Source organism: Anoplopoma fimbria, chromosome 1 (genome assembly GCF_027596085.1).
Source record: "Anoplopoma fimbria isolate UVic2021 breed Golden Eagle Sablefish chromosome 1, Afim_UVic_2022, whole genome shotgun sequence".
NCBI lineage: Eukaryota > Metazoa > Chordata > Actinopteri > Perciformes > Anoplopomatidae > Anoplopoma > Anoplopoma fimbria.
In genome coordinates, this window is record NC_072449.1 from 23178562 (window position 1) to 23195973 (window position 17412).

The following is a 17412-nucleotide window of genomic DNA, read 5'->3' on the forward strand; positions in this document are numbered from 1 at the left end:
TATGAAACACTACCTTATGTGATTATTTAAAATGTAACTCATCTCCATGACAAAGGACAGTTTAAAAACGCTGAATATTACTGAGGGACAGGGTCACTTTAAGAACTTTTGCACAGACCGGAAGTGTTACTGTCACCTTTTCAGTATTTCTGTCAGGTCCAGTGTTCAGAGGAGTAGTATTTCTGATAACACTTGTTAGTGCTTCGTAGTAGGTTTGTGCATTTTAACACTAACTCGGTCCAAACGATGGCTCATTACGAAGAAGTGGCTGTGCGCGGATATGATGAATTCTGTCAGGCTGTGTCTGAGAGAAAGGGAAAGGACATTTTTGCGTATTTCTCTGGTAATAAAGACGCCCAAGAAAAGAGCTGGTGCCCGGACTGTGTGAAAGGTAATGTCATTTAATGTCTACCTGGACGTACCCTGTATAATACAGCCAACAGATGTGTGTAAGTTACTTCCATTTTGAGAAGACTTGATTGAAATGTCTGATCGTCTAACTTTTCATTGTTCTGGTAGTGAGATGTTCGTAAACTGTTTTCCTTAATTTGATCTCTCCTTCATTTACATTTGGTGCATTGTTGGTTTCAGCGGAGCCGATTGTAAGAGGACAGATGAGTCATCTTCCTGAGGGATCTGTCTTCATCTACTGTCAAGTGGGAGAAAGGGCCTAGTCAGTATTTTACTCTATTTGACTCTATTTGACTCTTCTATCTTTAATGGGAAACTGTTGTCACAAAACAAGAGCGCAGACCAAATTAGGGCTGCAGCCACCACTTAAATGACATGTTGAACCACCTGCTCTATGAAATATGATAAATAATGACCACTACAGGTAAAGAGAGCTCAGCAACATAACGTTACATCTCAAAAAATTATTGATTTACAGTTTGATCAACAGCCAAGAACTCAAACTGATTTGATGTAACATGATTTTGAAAGAGTATGAAATGGAGACAGAAGAATTATTTGTTAATTGTGAAGCCAGTAACAAGTATGTATACTTGATACATTACTAAAACGTATTATGTGATAAACAAAATATACATTTAAACATTTTCTGTTGTTCAACTGGCAATTTAATCCTCCCACAGTCCAAAGACATGCAGCTAAGGTTCATTGAAGACTCTAAATTGCCCGTAGGTGTGGATGTGAGTGTGAGTGGTTGTCTGTCTATACATGTCAGCCCTGCGACAGACTGGCGACCTGTCCAGGGTGTACCCTGCCTTCACCCATTGACAGCTGAGATCGGCTCCAGCACCCCTGCGACCCTTAACTGGATAAGCAGGTTACGGAAAATGAATGAATGAATGAACTGGCAATTTAAGCAACTAATGGTTTTAGAATTACATTATGAAATTGGATCTAGTTTTACATTTACATTTTAGGGAACTGACAAACTATGGACCCAGTTACAGTGAACTCAATTGTGAAATGTTACATTTCTAGACAGCCAGAAAGACTTGTGCTATGAGAATGAATTTGTGCATAAAAATAATCAATAAACCACAAAGGAATGGTAGCCGAGAGAAAAAATGTAGCTTTTAATAGTCAAGACAGAAGTATTTCTATAAGAAACTTCCTTATCTTTAAAACATTTGTTTTTGATATTGTGATATTTATACACATTCATTCATAAATCTGTATCACATGTTGACCATCTGCATGCAAAGAATGGATTTGATAAGGCGATAACTGTACTAGACATATATACAATAGGCTTTTGTCTGTAAAAGACAAAAAGGGATTTCTTTACAATGGTATGTATACATGTATAATATAAATTAGCGCAACAAATAATGCTTATTCATAGATTTAATAATAATTTACTTCTTGAAAAAATGTCAGATTTTTGCAAATACAGTTTCATGTTGGAAAGCTTCAGCCTTACTGTGTCTGTTCTTTCAAATGTGGTACTGATTAATAATATCAGCTGCCTAATAATGGTTTTTTTTCACGCTTCAGTTGGAAGGATTCAAATAATGACTTCAAGAAGACCCTGAAGTTGAGTGGAGTTCCCACTCTGCTGCGATACGGCACGGTAAGAATAATTTCCCTGATTATTTTATTGACATGATAAGAATAAAATGAGTTTTACTATAAATGTTTTACAGAAAGGGTAACATCCAGTCTCAAATAAAATGTTGCATATGAAAAGCATAATCTTTTAATATATCTATAGTTAGAGTGGTCTTAAGCGTACATTTATCATCCCCCCTGTAAATCTGTTTCAGCCTCAGAAGTTGGTGGAGGAAGAATGCTTCAAAACCGATCTGGTGAGGATGATGTTCACTGAGGACTGAGGGATCCAAAGCTGTTCGCATCAGTCATTTCATCATTTCTTCAATGTTAAACAGTAAATTCACCACCATTCAATCCCAGCATTATTGACAACTGTGCACTTGGTACATCTCCTTCTGGAATGTGATGCAAATCAGCAACTTTGTAAGGTCACAACCAAAATAATGAGCATCCAACGTAAGACATTGCTATTCAATTAATTCATTACTTGAACGTCTGCAAAGAGAAACATAAAGAACGGATGTAACTCTCGTACTTATTCTTCTTGAGCTGCTTTATGTGCAATCACTTAATTATTGTTTGTAATTTGAGTTTGATATGTGTCTTTAAATGTAATGTTAATCTAAATAATAGTTGATGACATTTTTTTTATTCTTAGGATTTTATTCATTGTGAACATTTTTATATGATTTTTTTTTTTGTGTGTGTTGCCTTGCAGTAAGACTGAAATAAAGTAGTACTTGATGTTGAAAAATTGTAGCAGAAGAAAACATTCTTTGTAATGAAAGGCCACAAGCTTAAAATGTGCTAGTCTCACAACAATGTTTTTATTGGATGATTTCTGTTTGGGGGATTGACATCTGAACAGAGTCATTAAGTGTTTTTCGCCATTTAAGACTATTTTCCTCCTCCATGCACCTTGGAAGTAGGTTCAATTGTGCCAGAAAATCTTTACTCCACTTTAAGGTTTTTTTTACAGGTAGTTTCCTGTTGTGAACACTAGATGGCAGCATATCCATATAAATAGAGTGTAGTTTAACCCAGCCTTAATCTTTTTTTTTAAATTAGAAGAATTTCATGTAGAGTTGCCAAATGAAACTTGTTAAATATAATAAATAAATAAACAGCTAATTAAATACAATGTCAATTTGAAACCTAGAATCCAGCTGCTTTCAATCTGAAATGTACACAAGTTTGAGTATAAACAAAACATGTATAAGGATTAAGCTGCATTTTTATATTTCAAACACATCAATAAATCCACAGAGTGTAGTGGATGAAGTGTCATATTTGTATCTAGTACAACCAGATGCCATGATTAAAGTGCATGCCTCAGTGGGGGCGCCACCGCTGTTGCAGTCAGAGCGATTTAAGCGGAGCGCATTCCTGCACAGCGCTCACACTGGAGGACGAGCCGCGGTGAGACACACGCACTCACGCACCGCACCGCACCGCACCGCACCGCAACGCCTCACAGGGGCTAAGAGCTCACCTAAAACACCTCAGATTGGAGGTGGTGGAGGAAGTGCCGGGTGTCGCCTGAACACAGCGGTCACATGTGCAGCAGCCTCGGCTGAGGGTAACGCAGTGTGTTCGAGGAGTAGTACGCCGCGATGTCGGAGTTTCTGGTGAGTCTGCTCGGGGAGCGGCTCGTCAACAGCGAGAAAGCCGAGGTGGACGTGCAGTCGCTGGGCGCCAAGCTGTCGCTGGTCGGGCTCTTCTTCGGATGCAGCCTGAACGCACCGTGCAAGCAGTTCAACGGCAGCCTGTGCGAGTTTTACAGCAGGTTCAAAAAGGCGTCTGAACACAAGGACAAATTGGAAGTCGTCTTCATCTCGTCCGATCAGGAACAGAAACACTGGCAGGACTTTTTGCAGGAGATGCCGTGGCCTGCGTTACCTTTCAAAGACAGACACAAAAAGGTAAGATGGGCTGTGGTGATGAAGAGGAACAACGCCGAAATCAGTGCTTGTTCTCCTCGGAGGGTTTACTGTGTTTAGTGGGGAAAAGCCCCTGTTGGCCATGTCTGGTTCCCCTGTCAGGGCACAGGTGTAAAAGGTTTAATGTGGGTCGTTAAATTAGTTTCCTTACATCATTAACGTCTTTTTAATCAGATTATCTCAAATCTGACTTTAATTATATGGACTTCTGTCATTTTAAAGTAAATCTAGTTATTAGAAAAAACACACACACACATATTTCAGAAAATCAAATTTAATAAAGCTGGGGGTTAAATATAAAGCCACAGCCAATGTAAAATGAAAAGGATCTGTGAAATGTCAGCATTGTTTGCAGAGACATGAGCAATTTATTGATACATTCTTTTCTTTTTTTTAAATAATAATATTTCCCCCTTTTTATAATAACACTTGCAGCTGTGAAGAAACCATTTGTCCTTTTTGTTCCTGACTTGATTTTTTATCAAGATAATCTAAATGTGGCAGACCAGACATTCCTAACTTATTATCAGGAGAGGAAATGGAAAGAAAAACTTAATATATTTTGGTCTCTCCACTGACCAACATTTCTGTTCAGTGAATGGTTGTTGGCACATAATATTTTAGCTGAATGTCTCATAGCACTGATATTTTTGCCTATATCATATTATCAATGTGCCAAGTGACGGTCTTTTATTTTGGCCATCCATAGCTTTTACTGGTTTCCAGATTATTCTTACAACAGTGCAGTGCTTGGAGGATTTCTAGTTCAGTCCTTTTGATTTGTTCAATGTATTAAGTATATTTATATTTGTCTTATTTTTGTGAATCATGAGGCAGCTTAGATTTTATTTCTGTAATATTCATTTTGAAAATGTAGTGTCAATACTACGCTTTACAGTGGAAATAGACAAAGAAAATATTTTAGTTATCTTATTTTAGGTTGTTGCTATATATTCAAATTGCGTCATTTATTTTCTCATACATTTGACTTTAATCTAATATTTTAATGAATCAGTTTTTGAGATGTTATTATATGTATGAAAAATATTGCCAGTTTCTTTTGTTCATAGCTAAAACTGCTCCACAAAAACAGAAAATCAGCCACAAACATCTTGTGTATAAATCGTGCAAAATCAATATAGTAGAGGTTTCCTTTACCAGTTAGTAAGGGATATTTGTAGCTGCAGAAACGTGAGGTCCTTCAGATGATAGGAAGGACTTCCATACTCCATACTACAAACAAAGAATCAATGGTCACATTGTTTTTGCATCTTATCAGCCATGCATTTCGTTGAATGCTGATTTTGTTTGCAAATTAAAAGGGATTGCTATTGACTCAAAATTGCAAAAAAAAGGCTTGACTATACTTTAAGGAGAAAATATTCCTTTGTCATGTCATACAATATGTGTTACAAACCATAGCAGCCTAAAATGTTTAGTAGCCCACATCTTTAACACAGTCTGTATTTTGTTAGAAAGGATGCATGTTTTTACAGGCTCACCACATTAAGCCAAACCAACCCTAACCGCTCTTTGTGTTGGTGAGGCATGACTTGGACTGCATCATTGTCTTGTAAATTCTTTCAGACTGGCAATGATGATTTCCGTTACACCTCATAATGAAGTCCAGGCGTGAAAGAGGCTCAGAGATGACAGGAGAGCCAGGGGCTGTTGTCTTGTTGGCGTCTGGGGCGGAGCACATCCATCGCCACAGTGCAGCGTTATTCTGTTTTCTGACTGCTTGAGGAGAATGTCTGTGGCATCAACATAACCATTGTTCACGCTCTTGTTGGTGGTCTGTTCGCTGCCTCGGCCTTATGAGAATACAGCAGCACAGTTGTGGATCTGTGTTTTGCAGAGGCCTGCAGTTTTGGTCCAGCCTGGGCTTCAGCCAACCTTTTTCGGCCTATTCTCTCTCAGCGTTGTAACACTGCAGTGGAAATACGTGTGAGCATCAGCAGCTTTAGTACACTATTTTATAAATGTGTGAGGCGTGCAGAACGGGATGTTGTGCCTTGTTATCCACTAGGTCATGTATGATTTAATGCATGTTGGCATTTCAATTATATTATAATGGTACATGTATGTATGCTGGGATCCACGAGTTAATCTATACTGCAGCCTTTCTCCTGTCCAAATGGTTGCTGTTTATCTTTTAATCGTAAATCAGGCAATTGATTTCCTTTTTTTTTCTCTGGATATTGTTGGTTTGATTAGTTTTAGAGCTGCAACAATAATCAGTCAACAGAAAATTAATTGGCAACTATTTTGATAATCGATTATACGTTTTATTTATATTTAAGACCGTAATGCCAAATATGTGCTTTTTGCAGCTCCTTAGATATGATGATTAGATTCATGTCTATGTCATGTATCATAGTGTGGTAATATATTTGGATTTTGGACTGTTGCTGGAATAAAACAAGCTATGTGAATATATCAAATCAGGCTGTTGGGAATTTAAAGTGGATATTATTCCCCATTTTCTGACAACAATGAATCGGCTAATCAAGACATATGAATATAATGAAAATAATTGTCAGTTGCAGCCCAAATTAATTGCCCATTGTGTGGGGATTTATGTGTCTTGGTGCAACACAAGGTGGTCAACGAAACTGCACACGTTTTAATGTTTTTTGGGTTATAATAAGACGTGTTTGCTTCAAGTGTGAGATTCATATTTTGTCAAATAAGGAAGTGTGAAGTCAGCTGGTGATGAGATTGGACAACAGAGTCTCTCCTTTTGGCTCTGAGTAACAGAGGAAGAGAGAGAGAGAGTGAGAGAGAAGAGCTGAGGATGTCTTGTCAATATCTGAACGTGAACTTAGCAGTAAGTGAAGTGAAGTGAAGTGCCATCGACAGACCCGATGGGCGAGGGATGTTGACTCATTGGAGGGCCCTGGTGATGTTGCTGATCTGCAGAGACTAAGTGGCCCTCTCACCTCTCCTCTCGGGCTCTATTTGACTTTGTGTAAGCCGAGCTCATCCCCTGAAGGGTGCACTTTCTCTTTCAGAGCGTCGCCGCCCACCTGAGAATCTTCAACTGTACTTTTCTTCCTCCTCCTCCTCCTCCTCCTCCTCCTCTGCCCTGTACTGACTTGGCTATATCTCACTGGAGGCTGTCCTCTGTTTTTTATTCAGGGCCTTCCTGTTGCAGAAAATGTGTATTTAATCAAGAGGTGATCATATTCTTGATTAAATACAGAGGGGAAGGAAAGTCTGGTGTTGTTAACTTAAAGTCGAGGCCAATCTTTATTTAATCTGTCCGGGAAATGGGCGAAAGCTGTCATGAATTTCTCTGATGCTCTTGTGACCAACATAAATAGACTTAAAAAGTGCATTTGGTGCCAATGGGTTTTAATTTTGTTTATTTCCTATGTGCGACTCGCATGTTCTGTTTCTATAAAGGTTACGCTTGGGTCTGTTATAGACTGCTCAATAGAGTGGAACATGTATGTATGTATGTATGTATGTATATATATGTGTGTGTATGTATGTATATATATGTGTGTGTATATATGTATGTGTGTGTGTGTGTGTGTGTGTGTGTGTGTGTGTGTGTGTGTGTGTGTGTGTGTGTGTGTGTGTGTGTGTGTGTGTGTGTGTGTGTGTGTGTGTGTGTGTGTGTGTGTGTGTGTGTGTGTGTGTAAATATATATCTGTTTTATTAAAAAAAAATGTCATTCTGAAGGTGGTGTCACTCTTAAAGCCAGACTGACCACAAATTGAGAACATTGTTTCTGAACCGCTTAGAGGATATCCACTAGTATTTGTCTTGGGGAATCCTCGAATAGCATGTTCTCAGCAAGTGGACGTCTGCTTGTTGTCCGGGGTCGGCCAGCTGTCTGGCAGTCTTGGCTTGCTGGCAATGCCTTACATGGACTTGTGCAGCAGGAGGGAGAGTGTTCTATGTAAATCAATTAAAGCCTTGGCCAACGCGATGTGAAAAACCCAACTTGACCAAAGCGGGGAGAACAAGCTTAGACGCTGCTAGAGCTGCAGAGTCGGATGGGGGGGAGGATCACATCGCGGTTTAAAGAAAGGCCTCTTGTTCACTTCGTCCTGGTCGGCGGTTCTGCTCAGTAGCCGGCCCTCAGAGGCAGGACGGCTGCTAGCTCGGCCCACAGCCGGGGGCTAAGGGTGCAGGGGGTTTTAGAGAGGGGCTGAGGATGTCTTTCATCAATATGTCACTGATCTGCAGAAATCTGCAGTGCACCCGGCCCATTATAGCTCCTTGCACTGTGGAGAAGGGGGAACCCGACTGTTTTATCTGCAGGTGGGAATTTCCTCTTCTTGATCTGTCCATGTTGCTTTTGGTTTCTGTGGGCTTGTACTGTTAGATGTTTTCATCTTTCCCTCGCACAGTGTGGGTTAATAACGTCAACAGAATGTGACATTTTTGAGGTTTCTGTGATGTGGAACATCTGTAATTGAGAGCTTTAGAAATGTAATTGTAGGATTCGGAGAGGATGTATTCGTCACCAGTTTCTGCTCAGCATGCCTGTGCTACAGCTCATGGGAACAGACGTCAGCGAGATATCAAACTGAGGTCTTTAAGATCACCAGGTTGGAAGTCAAGGTGTTTCATCACGATACGATATCAATATTTGTTTATTACAAAATCTGCAATGATACAATTTTGATTAAATTCAGGGGCCTACAATCATTTGCCCATTTAACACACTCAGTTTACATGTTTATATGATTTGGCAATTGTATTACTGGGCTCCGTAAGAAGGAGGTAATGCAGACGTGCAATATATATTTTTAAATAAAGGCATATCTTGATAATGGGTATCGATGTTTTCTCTTTACATTGATGATATTGGATCTTTGATCATTGAATCGATAGATTGATCCAGATCGATGGATTGTTACACAGTAGGCAGGTAGCAGTAGGTCTAACCATAATTCACAGACGTTAGGAAGTCAAATGAATAAATCATTGTAAAATACTAGCAGAATGCATTAGAACCAAAAACTGTAACTTCCCATTGGGAAGGTTAACTAAGGATGATGTAGGCGGATGCAGCAAGCATACATTGGACACAAACATACAGTAGATGGAGCGGTCTAACATGGCCTTCTCCTCCACATAAAGCTAAGGAAAGTAAGATAATCCTTACTTCAAGATATTTGACCCTGGCAGATAAGATGACCAATGAAAAAGAACACTTTACTTAAAGTTTCATGTTGTTTAATTACTTTAGTGATTAGTAACCCTTACTAAGTAAAGTAAAGTAAAGTAATCGGTGCTTAATTATGTTTAGTAACTGACATTTACAATATCTTTTTCATAACATGAACAAAGATTATTGATCTATTTCATTTTCAAGTTTCTAATTGCCAAACATGTGTTTTCTGGTTTAATGTGCAATATGGCGGTTCATGACACCAATAAGGGCCTTTTTACTTCCCACAGCATGGCTCAGGTCAACACTACATAGACGCCTTATATTTAGGCAAAGGAAGTTCTGTTTGTTGGCATAATACCTGTAACTAGATAATACCTCTAACTGTTCAAATTACGTATTATGATGTCTTCAATTCAAAGCAAAAAAAGTACAGGAAGTGCTACAGACGTTCATCAGGCATTTATTTGATAAGGATTTATTTTGCATCGCAGCATTTTGCGCTTCAGGTATGATCATGTATGATCATGTATGTGTGTTGTTTTACTGGTCGTTAAATAAGGATTACTTCAGCACCAGTGTATCAGCCTTGGACAACAAATGGATAATAAAAACATATGTAGTATTGAAATTTAAATACCATGGCTTTTGGACTACTACTTATACATTTTATTGGGTTTTGTGTAAGCTGACCTTGTAGAAACCGTTACCCTGACTCTGGCTGGAAGTGTGCATGCCTGGCTGCAGTGCTGTAGTTTAACGTGCCTCCATTGTCCTGCAGCTGTGAGGCCTTGTTGCTGTGCGCCATGTTTGACAAGAGCTTATGTAAAGAATGTGGGCAGACACCTGCTCCACTAGAGCCGTTCAGGGCCGGAGGGCATGGAAACGGTGTGGGTTTGTGAGAGCTCAGGATACTTGGCAATGCCAACTGTTACATCTCACACCACCAAGCTTGTGTTACGGTCTCCATTCACCGCCCATTGTGTCCTCTTTACTTTGAGATCTGTAATATTATGAGAGGCCACAATAGAGATCTCATCAGAGGTGAAGTTCGGAGACTCAAGTTACCCAAGTGAGAGTTTAGGGAACAGTCGCACTGTGTGTCTCGTAAAAAAACATTCCCTGTTGCAATTTAATCTGTTTTTACTTCTGTTATCTACATGTCAACGCACAATAGCTGTAAGGCTTCGACCTCCGTCTGCGGACCCCTGAAACGATACTCTGGGATTGAGTTTTACTCTTTGTCTCCGTGTTCTCCAGCTGGACTGTGTGGTTTCAGTCCGGAACTTTCCAAAGTGGAGTTAAGTTAAAGCTAATGGACATGGCTAATATGTTCACCGCAGTGTCTGCAGTAGCTCTCGATGAGAACCGCAGATGATTCCTCCGCTTGCGGACATTACCCCAAACTAGCCCATTTGACACATACTTGCCGGTCAAATCATCCAAACCAGCGTAGCATAAAGTTCAACATGCGATCACTTGATATTCATTTTGGACTCTACTGATGACAGGAAAGCAGCTCAGACCAAGCTTCTTTCCATGGAAATAAGCAGATGGTTGATACTTAAATCCATAAATCCACCATCATCTGCTATGTGTTTCTTTCTTTTTTTAAATGCTACTGCGGCCGTATCCGGTTTGTTTCGTCCTTTTTTCTCTGAGCTTAGAACCCGTCATGGACGGGTTGTTGTGCCTGGACCCTCCCCCACTCAATCCTTCGGTCTCTAATTGCCCCATACCGCAGCTCAGCAGCCCCTTCCAACATAATAACAGCATAGCCGCCCCAGGGGCATCCTGCCATCCAGAGCTGTCCTTCCCCTTCCTTTTGTTATGTCTCCTAGATTGAATGTTGGCTCTTTGTGATTGCCCAGTTTCCCCCTCATCATCACCACTGATCACATTTCTTAAGCTTAATAATAAAGACTCAATGATGGATGAATGCATTAGTCGGTCTACACTCACTGCAAATGTTCATCTCTATCTCTGACACTCGATGAATCCCATCTCCTTCAGGATATCAGGATGCGCTATCAGTGAGTGGCAGTGTTGATTTGATGTAAATTTATTCATTGTATGAACATTTCTGGCGTGACAAGTTTCCCTTGGACGATAACCCTTTCCCTTCCATGTGACCACCACCCCGCTCCCAGGAAGCACTGTTGTGTACATGCAAGCTGTGAATCTCTCTCCCCCCCCTTCACTGGGGTGTTTTCATCCGAGTGTAAGTGCTCCTGCAGCTTCTGCTCCTGTCTGAAAGAAAGCTTGCCATACAAAGAGACCCACCGTCTCAGCGTGTAGCATGGCACACTGGCACCAGCCCCGCTGTCTTGCCTACAGTGTATCTGGTGCTTGTAGCGAAGGGATTTTTATCTAGCAACTGACAAGCAGGAAACAGGTAGCTTGATTTATTGAGAGCAAAGCTGTTTTGTGTTCTGCTGCCTTAATAATAGCATATCGCTGTCGTACCGTGCTTGATTACACCTAATTTATGTACATTGGCGATTCCCAACCACTAACCCAGATTGTACCTCTCCAGTTGTGGAAATACAGGGAAGTAGCTTATATAATTACAAATAAAAGATACATCGACATATTTATGTTTTGGAGGGAAAGAAGCATCCCGTTTGGATGACTGGTGTGATGAAAGCACTTGATAAACTGTTGAAATAGTTTGCTAAAATGCACTGTATATACACTTGAAATAGTTAGCTAAAAGCAATTAATATATAGCTGAAATAGTTAGCTAAAAATAATGAATAAATAGCTTGAAAAGTTGGCTAAAAGTACTGAATGAACAGCTGAAATAGTTAGCTAAAAGTAATGAATATATAGGTGAAATAGTTTGCTAAACGTAATGAATAAATAGCTGTAAAAGTTAGCTAAAAGTAGTGAATAAACAGCAAAAATAGTTAGCAAAAATGTGCAGCTTCTGCTGCTCTGTGTAGCAGGAATGCAAACTTGACCAAACCCTTGAACTAAATACAACTGTATGAAAATAATTACACTATTTAATGTATTATTGTAACACTTTTCTGCAGTGTGACTGAACATCCACTTTGAAATTGAAATAAATTGGATTGAACCGGGGGAATATCATACAAGATAGTTTGGGAACCACTGGTATTAACTGCTGTGCTGTGCTGTGCTGTGATGTGAGGGTAGAACCAGTGGCTGTGTACATAGATAAAGACAGAGGAAAACAAGGTGTTAGTCACTCCTCCAAGCTAAGAGAGTATATCTATGGAGAAAAATATTCTGCTCTGCTCTGATGGACTTTGTGGGAAGCCCACATCTACTAGTATTTAACAAGATAGATTCAATGTGGGCAATTCAGTGTATCTTATTTATTGTCTGCCACTGTGATCACATCATGGGATTTTAACTTTGTGGATCAATTTGTGAGACAACTTTATGTGATTATCCAAAAACCTAAACATTTATTACAGTATACTTTATTAGGGTGAAGATCATCTGGCTTTTATCTAGTTGTTTTTTCAAACCATCCTAAGCCTTTATAATAAGCAAGACTGTTGAAAACAAAAGTTGTAAAAATGGCATGAGTAGATGGGGATGAAGAGAGTTGTGAAGCTATGGTATTTTCAGTATCGGACTACAATGGTCAAGGAAGTAAACAAGCATATTTCCCAAAATGATGGGCTATTCCTATTATAAAGTATTGACAGTTATACTGGATTGTATTTGCAACATGCCAAGTCTCGTCAGTCACATCCTAGGACAACCTGTCAGCATGCACATGCACATGCACTCACACACTCGCCAACCGCAGTCACTCAGCAACGGCAGACTGAAGGTGTTCACTGAGAACCAGAGGAAACTGAACAATATTAAAATCCAGAAATAGCACTGTGTCGAAGCTTTTTTGACAGCTCAAAGAAACTTGCACCCAGACCCCACTGGGAGATCAGGCCAAGTCACTTATTCTTAGTTTGAACTTGCCTTTTCATATATACCCTTTTTTACAGTTTCAAGGAGTAAATGTAAACGCATAATTTTACGTAATTCAGATCAGTTGGTTCTAACTGTTGCTTGATCGTCACTTTGCTCCTAGGCAGATGCTACATTTACAGTAAGCTGTTAATCTCTTACCGGACAGCGAGCCAGCTGAGGATATATCATGTCGGAAAGGTCACAGACCGCTTTCATAATATCCAAGTAGCTCTCAGTTTTCATGGCTTAGCATGGTAGCAAGTTAAGAGTTTTAACAGTTGCTGAAAGAAAGCATCCTCAAAAATACTTTTTGTTGGAGCTCAGCAACTCGACGAGACTTGAGCTGTGTAGCTAATTTAAATGCTTTCCTTGCTAAATTGGCATGTTGCGTTAAGTAAAAGTAGAGAAAAATTGAGTGGAGTCTGGCTGAAGCAGATCTCGTGGCCTGTAGTTTGCTCATTATATTTTATAATAACCTGAGTCACTTGGAATCATTTCCAGGCGCACCCGTCCGCTGCTCCTCAAGGAAATTGCACACAAACAACCATTCCTGATTTTGCATCATTTAACATATATTTTTTGATTATTAATTCACTGAGTTTACCGCAGCTCTGTTATTTGACACCAATGCAACAATATGCTCTCCACATAATTGCACATTATATCTACTTGGACAAATGGATATGTCGATATTCCCAGTTGGTATCTGTCATGGCGTGTGTGTGCACGCCTGAGTCGTGATTCTTTAGAATACATTTGTGAGCTGTTACTCAAGGTCACTGGTGGGCACGCTAATCTGGAAAACAAATTATGGTGCTGCAATGCTGCCAATAAATTGATTCATGCTGTTGTATATTAAGTAACATTACATTAACAATATGAAGCAGACTTATTTGTTAGCTGGCTACAAAATATTTACCAGCACTAAAAGCCTGTAGCGAATTACAATGATAATAGGTGCAGACATATGTCTGTTACTCTATGTAATAATTAATGCTTTCAGTGTTGGCAATTCAATTATTTGTAGATTTCATATGTGATTACAGCATCCTTTTAAATATTTTGAAAATATAAGGGGTTTTTTTGTATTAAAAATGAAGCCACCCTCTAGTGCAAAAGACAACAATATATATTTTTTTATGCTACTTCTGGGGTTACTATGTTTGTAAATTTCCCAATTCTACAAATATTATCTTCAACAGTAAACGTTCTGGCATCTGTGAAGTGAACGCCTCTCAATGAGGAGATGGAAACATTGTTTGAATACTTAAATCTGTAGAACTGTAGAGTTACCTGCATAATTCATTATTTAAGACTAAAATAAAAATATATATATTTGAGCAGTGCCACAAGCTGGAAACATTGTCATAATGATGAGGTGAACATAGCAAACTATTATGTATTTACACATCCACAACACATGGAGCCAAGGGTCATACTTTTTTTTCCTGTTTTGTTCTCCATCATTTTCTCTTTAGTGGTAAATGCTCCACTGTGTTCACCAGCTAGTTGCTGACTTTGTGTATCACTTGGTGCTCGGCAGGTATTGTCGGCCTTTCAATTCTCCAATAACACTGATAAGAGCCGTGGGAGTGAAACAAAAAAGGTTAAGATAAAAATGTCATAGGCTCGAAAGCTCTGTGCTGGGGAGTAACTGCAGAGTTGAGTCATCTACGGGTTTGTCATTTTAACTGGTCCCCTTCACATAACACATCGTCAATGGATCCATGCGATCCATGTTTGTAGGCAAATATGGATTAGTGATTGTTTTTAAATACCTACTATACTTTGAGGTTGTGTTATAAAATCTGCTCGAGACAGTAGTTCTACAGAATATAGCAAGTGTTGAAGTCCAGCTTGTTTGTTCGCTTCGGCAAGTAAAGTAAACAAGCACAGAACTTGACCTTGCTGCTGAGAAACACACAGAGTCTGTGTAACATACCAGAGCAACAGGCCAGATGATTCACTGAACGTAATCCATAACGAGTTATTGGCAATGTTGCTGGCTGTAACAAGCAAAATACTGAGAGGGAAGACTCGATGAAAGGCTGGGTGATACTAGGCATGACAGGAAGCAAGGGGAGGTGCTGATTATCGTGAGTGAGAGAGACTCTCGTTGAACACTCTCTGAGTGAAGAAGTAGCCTCTGATATAATGCTAGCGGTAGGCCTGTTTTCTGTCTTCTGATGCTTGCTTGTCTTCAGGTGTCACGTGCCATTTTGAAATCAACTAGGCTACGTCTTTCTTCAATCAAAACCCCCACGGCACGCATTCCACACATATTCCAGCTCAAGTAGTTCTAATAAGGAGTTTGTTCATCAGAAAAGCCTCACACAAATCATCACACACTTTAAGTTGTTAAGAGAGTGGACCCCCTGCTGAGGCGGCTCTGTGGCTTAGCGCTGCCTCTGTGTTGGGGGCTAATAGCTGTTTTGATTAGTCTTTTTTTTTTGACCCAATCTGTTTGCACGCAGCGCCGATCCCACGGCCATGTCGAATGAAAGGGTTTATCAGCTTAAGCCTGTTGTAAGGAGCACGAGAGGTCTCATCTTTTCACTGTGGAACGAGAGCGTCCAGGCAATTAGAGACGCCGGGGCCTTTAAAGAGAGATTACTGGCCCGCAGTGTTGTGGCCAGCCGTCTTTATAGTCCAGCGCATTGTTCACTCTGATGTTGAGACACATGATGCATGGTGCTGTTTTCTTAAAAGGCAGCAGAGGAGATAACGGAACGCAGTCACGGGGCTCTTATCTGGGACAGATTCTTTGGATGCAACCTCAAATTACAGACTTCAATGCAGTAAATTGTTTTCCCACAGACTGATGGCAACAGGAGGTCTTGCTCCCTAATGTAGAAGCAGTATCCACACTTTCAGAGGATTATTTGTTTTTGCCTATTGTTTAGTTTTTTAGACTTTCAGCACATAATCTTACTTTCAGTTGCTATTGTTATGTGAACATATTCTAATGTGAATTGTTTTGTTTGTTGTCTTTGGTTTCAACTTCCATCGTGCCTGGTTATGTTTGGCTTATCATATGGCAACATAACATCAAGGTAGATGTAAAGCAGTTTGCATTCTAGTTAGTTAGCATGTGAGGGCCTTTTTGAAAAATTGTTTGTCAAGAGATAAAAGGCATGTGATATTAGCACACAAGACGTTTTTTCTGAAAATATAATGTCACATTGTTGCTTGAACACTTACACTCATTCAGTATTTGCAACTATGTACATTTTCATCTCCTAAATAACATAATTAGCAATATCGAAAATATTGTCTGCACAGAGAGACAAAGACATTCAGTTTTTCTGGTTTTCCTAGATGTGAACAGGACTTAACGCTAAGGTTTTATGGTTTATTTCCTCTGAAGAAAATGAACTCGCATGAAGCGTACAAGCTTTAAAGTGACACCCTGCTGATGTGCCTTGTAGCCTGTCAGGTGTTAAATTGAGTCCAGAGACCGTGCGAGTTTAGGGAGTGGGTAAACACAGACAAAATCCTCAACCCTCCCTCTGCTCCACAGTTCACCAGCATGTCACTCTCCACCTGCTCATTTGACAGAGCTGCTGTTTTCTAAAGCAGCAGGTGTGCTCTTTTAGTCCGGTCATAAGAGGGTTCTGCTCTGACAACCCCGGTTTGTGTGTCGTGGTCGGTAAGCCTGCTTTCTCTAAAGGTGGAATATAGTTACTATATTGGGATCATTAAGTGTGGCCGCATCAATAGATAAGTGTTTGTGTGCACACAGTCCCCCATCGAAGCATACTAAGGGAATATGAAGGTTTCATATCAGGAATGACTTGTCTCTTTGTGCCAAGTCATATTCCTTTTCCCCTTCTCCCTTTTCATCTATCATATCATTATGGTGTGCAGCAAAAGCTGGAGGTATGCACCATGTTTGTAAAAGAGTGAAAGGGAGGGAATAAAACTAAAGAATTATTGTTGCGATTTTTTTTTTCTTTCCAGTATGAATGAAAAAAGGCTCGAAAGATAAAAGGTGAGACCAAACCAGAAGGCACAGTTTTGATCCATGCGTCTTTCTTAAGAGTGCAAAGAGCAGCTCACTGCAGCTGAAAAAGCCCTACATGTGGAATCATTTCTCTCCTGTCCGCCGAGTTCTGCTGTGTGGCCAAAACCCCCTTGAGAGACAAAGGCATCTTCCATCACTTCATCGCTCCCCCCTCAACGCTTTGTTGCTCCAGGTGTTCGATGTCTGAGCAGTCGAGATGAACTGCAGATGGAAACCTTGTGCAAAGATACGTTTTGGGAAATAAAAGGAGGGGGCGAAAAAAATAGCCTGAACTTTCTGCAGGGCTGACAAAATTCTCACAGGTGCTTTATGAAACTCTGCTTTCCCTCAGTTGGACATCTTTAAGC

At 40.0% G+C, this 17412-nt stretch overlaps 2 protein-coding genes across 2 annotated transcripts in view; both read left to right on the top strand.

Annotated features, from left to right (window-relative positions):
* The first annotated feature begins 114 nt into the window (after nucleotides 1-114).
* txndc17 (thioredoxin domain containing 17) lies at nucleotides 115-2774 on the top strand. Its single transcript, XM_054598651.1, has 4 exons — nucleotides 115-391; nucleotides 592-673; nucleotides 1966-2041; nucleotides 2235-2774. The coding sequence occupies exons 1-4, from the start codon at nucleotides 247-249 to the stop codon at nucleotides 2301-2303; spliced, it is 372 nt and encodes a 123-aa protein (XP_054454626.1). The 5' UTR covers nucleotides 115-246; the 3' UTR covers nucleotides 2304-2774.
* A 658-nt stretch (nucleotides 2775-3432) lies between these two features.
* Nucleotides 3433-17412, top strand: part of nxn (nucleoredoxin) — a 54150-nt gene continuing 40170 nt past the window's right edge. Inside the window, exon 1 of the mRNA XM_054600420.1 lies at nucleotides 3433-3944. Within this exon, the coding sequence (XP_054456395.1) occupies nucleotides 3636-3944 (309 nt within the window). The 5' untranslated portion in view covers nucleotides 3433-3635. The remainder of the gene's footprint in view (nucleotides 3945-17412) is intronic.

What these genes read in the sequence shown, in the direction of transcription:
- txndc17 (XM_054598651.1), top strand. Translation starts at nt 247, where the DNA reads ATGGCTCATTACGAAGAAGTGGCTGTGCGCGGATATGATGAATTCTGT. An exon ending in GTGCCCGGACTGTGTGAAAG is followed by an intron (nt 392 to 591) that starts GTAATGTCATTT and finishes TGTTGGTTTCAG; the next exon opens with CGGAGCCGATTGTAAGAGGA. An exon ending in CAAGTGGGAGAAAGGGCCTA is followed by an intron (nt 674 to 1,965) that starts GTCAGTATTTTA and finishes TTCACGCTTCAG; the next exon opens with TTGGAAGGATTCAAATAATG.